At 47.3% G+C, this 14265-nt stretch overlaps 1 protein-coding gene, 1 long non-coding RNA gene and 9 other non-coding genes across 16 annotated transcripts in view; 1 reads left to right on the forward strand and 10 right to left on the reverse strand.

Annotated features, from left to right (window-relative positions):
• Positions 1–2178: 2178 nt before the first annotated feature.
• On the reverse strand, positions 2179–6082 carry LOC101131283 (uncharacterized). 3 transcript variants are annotated; one of them, XR_002007872.3, is made up of 10 exons: positions 5613–6082; positions 5320–5403; positions 5074–5124; positions 4699–4731; positions 4213–4259; positions 3996–4028; positions 3747–3785; positions 3270–3310; positions 3006–3034; positions 2179–2873 (listed from the first exon to the last, which is right to left on the reverse strand). It is a non-coding gene; the product is annotated as an uncharacterized lncRNA (long non-coding RNA). The 3 variants fall into 3 exon arrangements; XR_008669388.2 differs by having other exon boundaries at positions 3006–3188; XR_008669389.2 differs by having other exon boundaries at positions 3006–3310.
• LOC115936366 (small nucleolar RNA SNORD22) lies at positions 3105–3230 on the reverse strand. Its single transcript, XR_004071858.1, has one exon. It is a non-coding gene; the product is annotated as a small nucleolar RNA SNORD22 (small nucleolar RNA).
• LOC115936364 (small nucleolar RNA SNORD31) lies at positions 3520–3590 on the reverse strand. The gene has a single exon (XR_004071856.1). It is a non-coding gene; the product is annotated as a small nucleolar RNA SNORD31 (small nucleolar RNA).
• LOC115936363 (small nucleolar RNA SNORD30) lies at positions 3858–3927 on the reverse strand. Its single transcript, XR_004071855.1, has one exon. It is a non-coding gene; the product is annotated as a small nucleolar RNA SNORD30 (small nucleolar RNA).
• LOC115936359 (small nucleolar RNA SNORD29) lies at positions 4099–4163 on the reverse strand. The gene has a single exon (XR_004071851.1). It is a non-coding gene; the product is annotated as a small nucleolar RNA SNORD29 (small nucleolar RNA).
• On the reverse strand, positions 4356–4480 carry LOC115936367 (small nucleolar RNA SNORD22). Its single transcript, XR_004071859.2, has one exon. It is a non-coding gene; the product is annotated as a small nucleolar RNA SNORD22 (small nucleolar RNA).
• Positions 4801–4875, reverse strand: LOC115936360 (small nucleolar RNA SNORD28). The gene has a single exon (XR_004071852.1). It is a non-coding gene; the product is annotated as a small nucleolar RNA SNORD28 (small nucleolar RNA).
• On the reverse strand, positions 5198–5269 carry LOC115936361 (small nucleolar RNA SNORD27). Its single transcript, XR_004071853.1, has one exon. It is a non-coding gene; the product is annotated as a small nucleolar RNA SNORD27 (small nucleolar RNA).
• LOC115936362 (small nucleolar RNA SNORD26) lies at positions 5479–5555 on the reverse strand. Its single transcript, XR_004071854.1, has one exon. It is a non-coding gene; the product is annotated as a small nucleolar RNA SNORD26 (small nucleolar RNA).
• LOC115936345 (small nucleolar RNA SNORD25) lies at positions 5753–5821 on the reverse strand. The gene has a single exon (XR_004071841.1). It is a non-coding gene; the product is annotated as a small nucleolar RNA SNORD25 (small nucleolar RNA).
• A 71-nt stretch (positions 6083–6153) lies between the features above and the next one.
• SLC3A2 (solute carrier family 3 member 2) overlaps positions 6154–14265 on the forward strand; it is a 30689-nt gene continuing 22577 nt past the window's right edge. The window contains exon 1 of one of the 4 annotated variants that reach the window (XM_019036530.4): positions 6154–6573. In XM_019036530.4, coding sequence (XP_018892075.3) covers positions 6462–6573 — 112 coding nt within the window. In that variant the 5' untranslated portion in view covers positions 6154–6461. The remainder of the gene's footprint in view (positions 6574–14265) is intronic. The other 3 variants (XM_004051381.5, XM_019036529.4, XM_055354348.2) reach the window with 3 other exon arrangements.

Here is a 14265-nt window from a genome sequence, read left to right on the forward strand (position 1 = left end):
TTTGAGAAATATAAGGGTAGTCATTATCTGACGGCTTACAACAGAATCACCCAAAGGGGGGCTACTTGTCAATGCAGGCTGGAGTCTCCAAGCTCAGGGAAGATTTAAAAAATTGCTCTTCTGAGGGATGCAGGGTGCATTGGCTCATGCCTGTAATCTCAACACTTCGAGACACTGAGGCAATGGGATCACTTGAGCCCAGTTTGAGACCAACTTGGGCAACATAGTGAGACTATCTCTACAAAAAATTAAAATTACCTGGGCATAGTAGGCATGTCCCTATAGTCCCAGCTACTCGGGAAACTGAGGTGTCGGATAGCTTGAGCCCAGGAGCTTGCGGCTGTGTTGAGACATGATGACACCACTACACTCCAGCCTGGGTGACAAAGAGCTTCAAAAGAAACAAAAACAAACACACACACAAAAAAACCCACACAAACAAAAAAAAAAAAACATAAAAAAAACTGAAGAAATCTCTCCAAACATATTCTGGTTTGGGGGCTGCCTGGTTAAAAAGATTGAGAACCGGCTTTAATACCTGGTGGCTTAAAAAAAAACCCACAAAAAACAAAAAACAAAGAAAAGCAGCCAGGTGTAGATGTCTGTAATCCCAGCACTTTGGGAGGCAGAGTTGGGTGGACTGCTTGAGCTCAGGAGTTCAAGACCAGCCTAGGTAATATGGTGAAACTGTCTCTAACAAAAATACAAAATTAGCTGGGCATGGTGGTATGCACCTGTGGTCCCAGCTATTTGGGAGGCTGAGGTGGGAGAATCACTGGAGCCCAGCAAGTTGAGGCTGCAGTGAGCTGTGATCGCACAACTGTACCACAGCCTGGGTGACAGAGCGAGACCGTCTGAAAAAATTGAGAGCTGCTGACCTAACCATACACAACTCTGTACCCCACAGTATCCACAGGTTGGCACTGTCCCTGTGCTTTCCCTTCTTCCTCAAGGCCAATTAAAAAGCAGAGATTTGGCCAGGCACCGTGGCTCATGCCTGTAATCCCAGCACTTTGGGAGGCCGAGGCGGGTGGATCACCTGAGGTCAGGAGTTCAAGACCAGCCTGACCAACATGGAGAAACCCTGTCTCTACTGAAAAAAAAAAAAAAAAAAAAATATATATATATATATATATATACACACACACACACACAATAATTAGCCGGGCATGGTGGCGCATGCCTGTAATCCCAGCTACTTGGGAGGCTAAGGCAGGAGAATCGCTTGAACCCGGGAGGCGGAGGTTGCGGTGAGCAGAGATCCTGCCATTGCACTCCACCCTGGGAAATAAGAGAAACTCCGTTCCAAAAAAATAAAATAAAAAGCATAATTTGGCTGGGCGCAGTGGCTCCCACCTGTAATCCCAACACTTTCGGAGGCCGAGGCAGGCGGATCATGAGGTCAGGAGATTGAGACCATCCTGTTAACACGGTGAAACCCCATCTGTACTAAAAATACAAAAAAGCCGGGTGTGGTGGCGTGCGGCTGTAGTTCCAGCTACTCAGGAGGCTGAGGCAGGGAGAATGGCTTGAACCCAGGTGGTGAAGTTACAGTGAGCCAAGATAATGCCACTGCATTCCAGCCTGGGTGACAAGAACGCGGTTCCACCTCAAAAAAAAGGCACAGGTTTGGGAGGCAGGCAGATCACTTGAGGTCAGGACTAAGCCTGGCCAACATAGTGAAACCTCTACTAAAATCCCAATAACTAGGCTTGCTTGGTGACAGGTATCTGCAATCCCAGCTACTCGGGGCTGAGGCAGGACAATCACTCAATCCAGGTGGAGGCTGCAGGGAGGCGAGATGGCACTACTGCACTCCAGCTTAAGACTCCATTGTCCCTCGCTTCCCCCAGGAAAAAAGATTTGGGCTGGGTGTGGTGTCTGTAGTCCCAGCCCCAGCTGCTGGTTAAAGTGAAGTAAGTTTAAGCCCAAAAGCTTGAAGCTGCAGTGAGGTTGTGATCATGTCACTGTACTCTAAGACTAGGCAAGAGAAAAAAAAAAAAAAGATGGATGTTCTACTCAGGTTACTCATTTAACACACTGCCCATCAGGCAAACCCTGTCAGATGTCCCTTCAAATTCCAGGTACTTCAGGGAGCATGAGAGAAAAGCCAGTTTCCCATGGAAATTTACACACTGATGCTAAGAGACACATACACACAAAAAAAGTAAACAGGACTATGTGATCAATCATTTTATTATTTTCATCAACAACCAACACAGCAACACAAATTGACAGCTAGTCCTCAAGGGAACCTTTTTTGAAGTGAAGAGCAAGGCCCTGAATGAGCTACCTACATGGAACATAGTATTTGCAATATGCAAATGGAGACCTAAAGGCTCATGATGGGAACAGAAGGTGGCTGTATACAGAGGAACAGAAACGAAGTGGAGTTATGGGAAGTTCAATCAACAATTGGCAACAAGCTAGGTCAGTAGTTTACCAAACTGGTCATTTATGCAGTGCCTGAGTTTGGGTTCTGGGCCTGGATCATGTAAGAAAGTCAGCAAAGTCTGGGTGCCACGAATCACACCTGCAATCCCAGCACTTTGGAAATCTGTGGTGAGAGGATCTCTTAAAGCCATGGCCTTGAAACCAGCCTGGGTAACAAAACCAAGCCCTTGTATCTAAAAAAACAAAAGGGCAGGTAGATTCCACAGAAATAATGTTGCAGGAAGGGGGTGATAAAATACAGAAATGTGATACACAGCAAACCCTCAACTGCTGTTTCATTGGCTCCCAGTGTCTTAATCTGTGTCTGCTAACACTTTAAGGTACACCTGAAATACCCCCCAAACCCAGAAAGCTTTTCAACAGCTAGGTTGTCCAAGGACTTGGAAAATTCACCTTCTGATGTCCTCCAAGACAGATTCCTGCAGAGGAAAAAAAAAAAAAAGTTCTTATTGGATTGGAAAATACAAATGTACACAATATTTAACACTATGTAACCTAGGAGCAAAAGGTTGCTATTATAAAACCAGTTAAATATTTAAACAGATACCTACCATTTTTTATATACCTTATTTGCTCAGACCTGGAAAAAATAAAACCAATGTTTTCAACAAGTGATGATTACTCCCTTTCTCTGTATGGAAATCTTTATCATCCCTCAGACAGTTCCTTCTGGAACAAATCCTCCTCTTCTCCCCCAGCGAGTCCCAGTGGGTTCACCTTTACAGGCTCTGGGACTAGGACAGAGAGTAAGACATGTGAAAGTTTCTTCATTGGGAATTTTTAGCATAGTCCACCTTACATTTAGGTTTACTCACCTGTAACTTCAGCCTGGAGTGAACACAGACACCTAGTTTTCCTGCAAAATCAAGAAAGAAAAATGTAGTCTTGAGAGACTTTCATTGTACGTCACATTTCACAGTCTCTCAATTATATCTATCGCTTGGCATAAACAAGTTTCAGGGCACATTTTATAGGAAACACTACTTAGCCCAAGAACTTCCTATTGGCTGTAAAGCCTCCTCAAATAACTTGCAATTTTTAGAACATGTCACTGGAAGGCAGGCTCACAGCTCAGAAAATACCTTTCAGTCACACATTGATCAGACTGGGGCGGTATTCAACTCATCACTGGTGAGCAGCAATTCATCACTGGTGGTTCAGGAGATCAAAGACTTTGGGTTAAGCCAGTTATGTCTGTGTACATTCACCCAGACCACAGTGCTATCACACACAAAAATCACAGAAAATTTTATATAGCAGCCATTGATGGTAACTATTGCAAAGCCATTTACCTCAAACTCCTCTTGGGCTTTAGAGAGAAGGTGCTGGCCCTGAAAGGAGGAAGACCAAGTCAGTAGTGCTTCTCATATCCCGCATTACGTTGTTCCCACCCATCATTCTTAGAAAATCAGATTTCAGAGTCTCAACAGCAAGTCATCAGCCGAACGAGATTCCATGTAAGTCATCACAAACACAGGCCTAAAAAGGCACTTTTTCCTACCCTATATACTGAGTGCATTGAATACCGTGAAATTACTCACCTTTGAGCCAAGCAGGTTATTGGTTAGTAGTACCTAAAGAAAAACAAAGCTGTGGGTGAAAGATTCCTCAGACATGGTTACCCCCCACTCCCTGCGTTCTCCAGTTTCTCAGGTGTTCATGTATTTTCACTGTCAGTCATAGTGAGCTAGTTTGATTCATCATAGAAACTGCCTACTTGGTGGCATAAGCTGTAAGGAACAAAAAATATCAACTAACCTCTCAGCTCTGAAGGCTTTTCAATGGTATATAGCAACAAGCTGCTCCTGAATCAAAAAATCATTCAATTAGCTAATTATCCCAAACAGCCAAAACTATTTTAGTTACGGTTGCTAATGGACAAACTAAGAAAAGGTAACCAAATGTCTCAGACAGTTCCTTATGGAATAAGCTCTCATGCCCTCTTCAAGTTAACCCTGGTGAGTTCACAATTACTGGTTCCCAGGCTAAAACAGGGGTAAGGCAGGATGTTTCCTCCTCATTGGAGCTGAATCCTGGAAAGCTACAACTGACAAGCATTCGTCTGACCCTGGGCAGATCGGTGGGCATCTATCTGAGAGAAAAAAGGGGAGGTCTAGAAACATCACTACAGAGAACAAGAGGAACCAGAAAACTTTATGGGTTAAGCAGGCTTTGGTAACAAATATCAAAATGGCTAAGTTATCTATTAGATAATAGGCCCATAGAATTCGAAAAACAACTTACTGTAAGATAGAGGCAGACTGTCATCAGGAATACCTGGAAAGGAAAGCAAATTAGTTATTTTAAGGTATTAGGATGGAATGAAGCTTATTCATAAACAACAACTGCCATCAGAACTCTAACATGCTATTAACTTTTGTACCTCACAGAACATCAGCTTATCAATTCAAATCATCTGACAGTAACATGATCGATATACTGATGAGGGTAACAGCACACCCTTACAAGAACTGTAGTACCGGGTTGCGATCTCCCTCCCCAGAAAATCATTTCAAGAGGAACAAGATGGAAGGCGCCAAAAAACAACATTGCTTCCGCCGGCCACTTGTTTTCTTGTGAACATTCACAAAGATGACATACACCAATTTGGATAATTACCTGTATTCACCCTGGGAGGCAGCTGAATTCCCCAGGATAGATTATGAGATGCTGTAGACAACAGAGGAAAGCATTTTATGTACCTAAAAATAGTCATTCAAAGACTCCTTAAGACCTCTCTCTCACTTCTCAGTAGTAAGATGACATCACTTGAAAGTTCAGCCATATGCTTGTCATTTTGTGTTCATCATGGAGTGGTTATCTAGCAAGGTCTCCTCTGTAAGAGCATAAACCATATACACCTACCTGGAACATTACTGTAACGCTGGCTTTGCATAAAGATGGGTCTTGTCCCATTCCTTCACCAGTAAGCTCTTGTGGGCTGAACATCTGAAAAAATAACACCCTTCACTAACACCTCAGACAAATCAATAGGGCCCTGACATTTGTTGCGTACAGTACAGTGCTACTCAGAATTTTCTGTGTTTTCTCCACTAATCCATCAGAAAGAGAGAGTTCAGTTCGTAAAATCATCCCCGTAGCAACTTCCACACACTCAACGAAAGAGCAGAGATTAAGAAATGGCCGTAAGAACTTACTGCAACAACGGAGCTCTCTTCGGTTCCAACGTGCGCGTAAATCCTGCAGACAGGAGCCCAATAAGACATTAGGTCAACACAGGGCATTTCGAAAACGCTATTTTCTGAACAGACGGCTAAGCAGGAGGCTTGCAGGGCCCATCTCCTCAGAGTTACTTATCCTCACGGAGCTCAGTACAGGTCTGTGAAAAGGTCCTCATCATAGGAAGGGGGACCTACACGGCCCGCCATCGCCATTTTGTCCTTCACAAAGCCCCGCTGCTACTTTTGAGCCTCGAGGCCACGCACAAGACCTTATCCGCCAGTCACCCTGGCCAGACAGCTACAACACAGAAGGCATAGTGCGTGCTATGCTATGTTCGCACAATCGCTCAAAAGAAAATAAAACAAAAACACAAAGCAGAAAAGAGTAACAGCTACAAAGCCCACGAAGCCACTTACCAAGAGCAGTAGAAAAATGAGAACGAATCTTCCCCGGGGAGACGATTAAATACCATGCCGCAGAGGCCCACGGGATTTGGGGGCGGGGCTACGGCGAGAGCACGCGCATACGTTGACCGCATGCGACCCCGGGGAGTTGTGGGTAGAGAGTTCCAGGGAAGGAGGGCGTAGACAAAGCGCCACCTGAACTTGCGGCGCGAAAAAGGCGCGCATGCGTCCTACGGGAGCGTGCTGGCTCACCGACCGCATTGCGGCTTGGTTTTCTCACCCAGTGCATGTGGCAGGAGCGGTGAGATCACTGCCTCACGGCGATCCTGGACTGACGGTCACGACTGCCTACCCTCTAACCCTGTTCTGAGCTGCCCCTTGCCCACACACACCCCAAACCTGTGTGCAGGATCCGCCTCCATGGAGCTACAGCCTCCTGAAGCCTCGATCGCCGTCGTGTCGATTCCGCGCCAGTTGCCTGGCTCACATTCGGAGGCTGGTGTCCAGGGTCTCAGCGCGGGGGACGACTCAGGTACTGGATCCCGGGCTAAGCTCGGGAGGAGGTCCCCTTTGGTGGGGCCATTTCGGGAAAGTAAGTCAGGACGTAAGTGCTTCACTGAAGACAGGATCTGATTTTTTCCTAACTGGTTCCCTATGTCCTGCCTTCTGGTGCGTTTTCTTTAGATCTTGGACTACTACGGGCCAACATTAGCTAACATTTATGGAGCACCGTTTTAAGCACACTATATGAATCGATTAATCCACCAAAATCCCAAGAGCTAGGTAGGATGACAACCCCCATTTTATTGATGGGGAACCCTAAAGAGCTCCGGCGGTGCTGCCTGCTGCAACTCCTGCCTGATCAATATGGTTGCAGTCAGCTATAGACTGTTTTACTGAGACCGGACAACATTAGTTCAGTCGTTTGTGGTAAACATCTACGTGTACAAGCACACTTTATAAACATTTTTTTCTTTCTTTTTTTTTTTTTTGAGACGGAGTTTCGCTCTTGTTGCCCAGGCTGGAGTGCAATGGCCCGATCTCAGCTCACTGCAATCCACCTCCCGGGTTCAAGCAATTCTCCTGCCTCAGCCTCCTGAGTAGCTGGGATTACAGGCATGCGCCACCATGACCGGCTAATTTTGTATTTTTAGTAGAGACAGGGTTTCTCCATGTTGGTCAGGCTGGTCTTGAACTCCTGACCTCGGGTGATCCGCCTGCCTCGGCCTCCCAAAGTGCTGGGATTACAGGCGTGAGCCACCGCGCCCGGCCAAACATTTTTTTCTTTCAAGACGGAGGCTTGCTCTGTCGCCCAGGCTGGAGTGCAGTGGCGGGATGTCTGTTCACTGCAACCTCCGCTTCCCAGGTTCAAGCGATTCTCCTTCCTCAGCCTCCTGAGTAGCTGGGATTACAGGCTCCCGCCATCGTCATGCCACACTAATTTTTGTATTTTTAGGAGAGACGGGGTTTCATCATGTTGGCCAGGCTGGTCTGGAACTACTGACCTCAGGTGACCTCCCGCCTCAGCCTCCCAAAGTGCTGGGATTACAGGGGTGGGCCACCACACCCGGCCTGGCTCAGCATTTTGGGAGGCCAAGGCGGGAGGATCTCTTGAGCCCAAGAGTTCAAGACCAGTCTAAGCAACATAGTGAGAAACCCATATCCATCTCTACAAAAAAAATAGAAAAAATTAGCCAGGAGCGGTGGTGCATGCCTGTAGCCCCAGCTGCTTGGGAGGCTAAGGTGGGAGGATTGCTTGAGCCCAGGAGGTTGAGACTGCAAATGAGCTGTGATCAAGCCACTGCACTGCACTCCAGCCTGGATGACTGAGACTGACCCTGTCTCAAAAAAAAAAAAAAAAAAAAAAAAGTGGGACAGATAAACTGGAAAATCAAGATGGCCCAGAGTAGACAGACAAGGCTGGGGAGGTTGTGCGTGGGAATGGCAGTTGGGAAATGCTTTATAGAGTGTCTGGGCCTAAAAGGGTAGAAAGACTTGGGAGGGGAATTCCAGTTAAAGGAACAACTGGAGCACAAGCTTGGTGCTAGAAAAAGAAGGAAGTGTGTAGCTACAATTCACGAAAGATGGGCAAAAGGGGAGCATTAGAATATAAAACTGGAAAGTATTTCCTGGGGAAAGCCAGATAAGCAGGACCTTGAATGCAAAGCTAAATCATTTGAATTATAGATAGAAAAGAAAAAAAACCGGGGAGAGTTTTTAAGTAGGAAAGTCATAAGACATTGGGGGATAAGATGGAGACAAGGGCATTAATTAGATTGCCATAGTAGTTTAGGCAAGAGGATTCAATACTAACAAGTATAATGGCAGTGGAAGTGGAAAAGAGGGGATTTAGGTTAGGGGTCTCCAACTCACGTACAGAAATCAGCTAAGTAATGTAGGTAAGTGAAATGAACTGAGTTGGGACTCTGGTGAACTGGGCAGCCCTTTCACAGCTCCAGCTGATTGTTGCCTTGCGACAATATTGTCTCTGTGTGATCAGATAGTCAGTTTTCAAAAGAATCCAGAAGTCCAGAATTGTGTATTTACCCACTTTGAAATGTTGAATTTAAAATTTTTTGGCCGGGCGCGGTGGCTCATGCCTGTAATCCTAGCACTTTGGGAGGCCGAAGTGGGCGGATCACCTGAGGTCAGGAGTTAGAGACCAGCATGGCCAACATGGTGAAAACCCTTCTCTACTAAAAATTCAAAAATAAGCCGGGCGTGGTGTGGGCGCGGTGGCAGGCGATTGTAATCCTAGCTACTCAGGAGGCTGAGGCAGGAGAAGCGGTTGAACCCGGGAGGTGGAAGTTGCAGTGAGCCAAGATCATCCCACTGCACTCCAGCCTGGGGGACAAGAGTGAATCTCAAAAACAAACAAAAAACCAAAATATGCCCGTGGGCCAAAGGTGGCCTTTGATTGTGAGTTTGCAACCTCTTGTGAGTGACATAGAATCTACTAGAAAAGAGGGCATTTTTAAAAAAAAGTAGGCTGGGTGGAGCGGCTCACGCCTGTAATCCTGAAGGGGGCCAGCCCCTCCACACCTGTGGGTATTTCTCGTCAGGTGGGATGAGAGACTGAGAAAAGAAATAAGACACAGAGACAAAGTATAGAGGAAGAAAAGTGGACCCAGGGGACTGGCGCTCAGCATACGGAGGACCCGCACCAGCACTGGTCTCTGAGTTCCCTCAGTATTTATTGATCACTATCTCTACTATCTCAGCCAGAGGGATGTGGCAGGACTATAGGGTAATGGTGGGGAGAGGGTCAGCAGGAAAACATGTGAGCAAAGGACTCTGTGTCATAAATAAGTTTAAGGAAAGGTGCTGTGCCTTGATGTGCACGTAGGCCATATTTATGATTGACTTTACACAAACATCTCAGCGCAGTAAAGAGCAGTATTGGCCGGGCGCGGTGGCTCACGCCTGTAATCCCAGCACTTTGGGAGGTCGAGGCGAGCGGATCACGAGGTCAGGAGATCAAGACCATCCTGGCTAACACGGTGAAACCCCGTCTCTACTAAAAATACAAAAAATTAGCCCGACGTAGTGGTGGGCTCCTGTAGTCCCAGTTACTCGGGAGGCTGAGGCAGGAGAATGGCGTGAACCCGGGAGGCGGAGCTTGCAGTGAGCCGAGATTGCGTCACTGCATTCCAGCCTGGGCGACAGAGCCAGACTCCGTCTCAAAAAAAAAAAAAAAAAAAAAGGCAGCATTGCCGGTGGGGCGCGGTGGCTCACCCCTGTAATCCCAGCACTTTGGGAGACCGAGGTGGGTGGATCACGAGGTCAGGAGTTCGAGACCATCCTGGTTAACATGGTGAAACCCCGTCTCTACTAAAAATACAAAAAAAAATTAGCTGGGTGTGATGGCGTGCGCCTGTAGTCCCAGCTACTTGGGAGGCTGAGGCAGGAGAATGGCGTGAACCCTGGGCGACAAGGCAAGACTCTGTCTCAAAAAAAAAAAAAAAAAAAAGCAGTATTGCCGCCAGCATGTCTAACCTCCAGCCATAAGGCGGTTTTCTCCTATCTCAGTAAATAGAATGTACAATCGGGTTTTATACAGAAATATTCCATTCCCAGGGACTAGCAGGAGACAGATGCCTTCCTCTTATCTCAACTGCAAAGAGGCCTTCCTCTTTCACTAATCCTTCTCAGCACAGACCCTTTATGGGTGTCTGGGGGACGGTCAGGTCTTTCCATTCCCATGAGGCCATATCTCAGGCTGTCTCAGTGGAGAGAAACCTTGGACGATACCCAGGCTTTCTTGGGCAGAGGTCCCTGCGGGCTTCCGCAGTGCATTGTGTCCCTGGGTACTCGAGACTGGAGAATGGTGATGACTTTTACCAAGCATACTGCCTGCAAACACATTTTTAACAAAGCACATCCTGCACAGCCCTAAATCCATTAAACCTTGAGTCAATACAGTGCATGTTTCTGCGAGCACAGGGTTGGGGCTAGGGTTACAGATTAACAGTGTTTCAAGGCAGAATAATTTTTCTTAGTACAGATCAAAATGGAGTTTCTTATGTCTTCCTTTTTCCACATAGACACAGTAACAGTGTGATCTCTCTTTCTTTCCCCCACATAATCCCAGCACTTTGGGAGGCCAAGGCAAGCAGACTACTTGAGCCCAGGACTTTGAGACCAGCCTGGGCAACATATGGAGACCCGTCTCTACAAAAATAAAAATTAGCTGCGTGTGGTGGTGCATGTGTATAGTCCCAGTTCTGGGGGAGGCTGAGGTGGGGAGGATTGCTTGAGCCCAGGAGTTCAAGGCTGCAGTGAGCTTTAATTGTGCAACAAATAGAGGCCCTGTCTCAAAAAAAAAAAGAGGGTTTCACTCTTGGTCACTGTAACCTCAAACTCCTGCGCACAAGCAATCCTCCGGGCTGAGCTGGGACTACAGGCATGGGCCACCGTGCCCAGCTAATCTGTTTTGCTTTTTGAATAGACAGAGGTCTTGCTGTGTTGCCCAGGCTGGTCTCAAACTCCTGGGCTCAAGTGATTCTCCAGCCTTGGCCTCCCAAAGCAATCCCTAGGTAACACTCAGTCTGGCTTCCTGGCTCTGGCTTCTTCCCTTCTAGTTCATTCTCCACACTGTAGTCAGAGTGATCTTTACGAATAAAAACTCTGGTCGGTCGGGCACAGTGGCTCATGCCTGTAATCCCAGCACGTTGGGAGGCCTAGGCGTGTGGATCACTTGAGGTTGGGAGTTTGAGACCAGCCTGACCAACATGGAGAAACCCCATCTCTACTAAAAATACAAAATCAGCCAGGCGTGGTGGCATATGCCTGTAATTTGAGCTACTCAGGAGGCTGAGGCAGGAGAGTCGCTTGAGAAAGGCGGAGGATGCGGTGAGCTGAGATCGTGCCACTGCACTCCAGCCTGGCCAACAAGAGTGAAACCTCTCTCTCAAAAAAAAAATAAAGTCTGGTCAGGTCCCATTTCAGCTCACAATCGTTCAGTACCTCTTCATTGTCTTTAAGCTGTAGCCCAAATTGATCAATACAGCCATTAAGAAGTGCTGCTAGGCCAGGCGCAGTGGCTTACCTGTAATCCCAGCACTTTGGGAGGCCAAGGCAGGCGGATCACCTGAGGTCAGGAGTTCAAGACCAGCCTGGGCAACATGGTGAAATCCCGTCTCTACTAAAAATACAAAAATTAGCTGGACATGTTGGAGTGTGCCTGTAATCCCAGCTACTCGGGAGGCTGAGGCATAAGAATTGCTTGAACCTGGGAGGTGGAGGTTGCGATGAGCTGAGATTGCGCCATTGAACTCCAGCCTGGGCGACAGAGTGAGACTCTGTCTCAAAAAAAAAAAAAAAAAAAAGCCCTGCTTCTAACAGGGCCAATGGCTCACACCTGTAATCCCAGCACTTTGGGAGGCGAAGGTGAGAGGGTCCCTTGAGGCCAGAGGTTTGAGACCAGCCTGGGCAACATAGTAAGATGAAACCCCCATCTCTACAGGAAAAAAGCCCTGCCTCCCTATCGCCACCCCTCCCCCAAGCCTAAACTACCCCTTCTCACCCACAGTCAACTCCCTGGGGTTTGATTTTATCTAGGTAAATCATCCTGCTATCTCTATTGTCTAGCAGAATACAATTCACAAATAGGACTCAATATACATTTATTAGTTACCTCTATAAGTTTTTTTCAGTTTGCCTCTTTATGTTGGGAACGCTGTAAATTTTTAAATGATCTGTTCTCAGCCAATTCATTGACTGTCCTACCTTACCAAATGATTTTGCTCTTAGAGAGGTCTGGAGAGTGTTTGTTCAAGGAGCAACCCTGCCCCCACCTGGCAGCAAGAGGCACTGCCTCAATTAATAGAGGAGAAGGATATGCAAATGACCAGTGCTTGTCAGGGAACTGGCAGAGACGTGACAGTGGAGAAAAGGCTCAATTTCTTTTTGAGATGGGGTCTCATTCTGTCACCCAGACTGGAGTGCAGTGGCGTGATCTCAGTTCACTGCAACCTCTGCCTCCCAGGTTCAAGCGATTCTCTTGCCTCAGCCTCCTGAGTAGCTGGGATTACAGGCGCCGCAACCACTCCCAGCTGATTTTTGTTTTTAGTAGAGACGGGGTTTCACCGTGTTGGCCAGGCTAGTCTCGAACCCCTGACCTTAAGTGATCAGCCTGGCTCAGCCTCCTAAAGTGCTGGGATTACAGGCGTGAGCCACCACTCTGGGCCTCAATTTCTTTTCTTTTTGAACCAGGATCTCACTCTGTCACCTAGGCTGGAATGCAGTGTGTGATCACGGCTCACTGCAGTGTTGAACTCCTGGGCTCAGAGGATCCTCCCACCTCAGCCTCCTGAGTAACTGGGACTGTAGGCATGTGCCATCACACCCAGCTAATTCTTTAATTTTTTGGAGTGTGACAGTGCCTCACTATGGTGCCTAGGCGGGTCTCCAACTCCTGGGCTCAAGCGACCAAATTGCTGGGAAACAGGCATGAGCCACTATACCTGGCCCAAAATAAATAGAATTTCCTGGGTTGTGGAGGAGTGTGGCATTGAGGTGGTCTTCCAGGGAAGAGGTGCTTTTACAACTGCGGTGGGTAACATGGGTATCTAGGCTACCTGCTCATGCAATGTACTAATGTTTTCTGGTTCTGCTTTCAGCTTCATCATGGATATACCATTTCCATCTTTATATCTGACTAAAGGGTCTGTCTGACTTTATGACTTAATAGGTCTGACAAGACCCAATTCATAATGGGGCAGTTCTGGATGCTTCATAGTCAAGCTTTCCAGTAACAGCCCTGATGCTGTTTCTCAAAAGGCACCTACTTCCCTGCTTTGGACAGCTTGGCCTTGCTCCAGAATCTCAGGGACTTGCATTGTGCTTTTGCCATAGGAGCTTGCCATAAGTTCTACACTGAATCTTTTTTTCGCTACTGATACTTTGAACCCCCAGGATCTGCTGGATTGCATGGCTTAAGTGTGCATTGCATTCTAGACTTGATGCAGAGCCCTTTCCTGCTCAGAGTTTGAGTCAAAGTTGGCAGCTTAGCCGGTATGTGGGCTGGAGATATATTTCTAAGTCTGGATGTGACAGACACCACACCCATGCATTCTTTTTGTCTTTAATGGTGGCACTAATCTCTGTCCCTCCCCAGGATGTGATACTGCTTTTGATTTACTATCACAGCTGAAGAGAGGGAGGGGTTTTAGAGATCTCTTGGTCTGTCCCACTATGATAGGTCTTACCTCTTAGGCCAAGGACCCAATGCGATTACTTCAACTCCTAAGTATATCAATCCTGTTAAATACTTCGTTTTTTTTTTTTTTGAGATGGAATGTGCTGGCTTGCAGTGGTGCCATCTGGGCTCACTGCAACTTCCACCTTCCGAGTTCAAGCAATTCTTGGTCCTCAGCCTCCCGAGCAGCTGAGGCTATAGGCGCGCACCAGCACGCCTGGCTAATTATTTTTTTTATTTTTATTTTTATTTTTGAGACGGAGTCTCGCTCTGTCGCCCAGGCTGGAGTGCAGTGGCGCGATCTCGGCTCACTGCAAGCTCCATCTCCCGGGTTCACGCCATTCTCCTGCCTCAGCCTCGCGAGTAGCTGGGATTACAGGCGCCCGCCACCACGTCTGGCTAATTTTTTGTATTTTTAGTAGAGACGGGGTTTCACTGTGTTAGCCAGGATGGTCTCGACCTCCTGACCTCGTGATCCGCCCGCCTCGGCCTCCCAAAGTGCTGGGATTACAGGTGTGAGCCACC

This window comes from Gorilla gorilla, chromosome 9, assembly GCF_029281585.2.
Source record: "Gorilla gorilla gorilla isolate KB3781 chromosome 9, NHGRI_mGorGor1-v2.1_pri, whole genome shotgun sequence".
Taxonomy (NCBI): domain Eukaryota; kingdom Metazoa; phylum Chordata; class Mammalia; order Primates; family Hominidae; genus Gorilla; species Gorilla gorilla.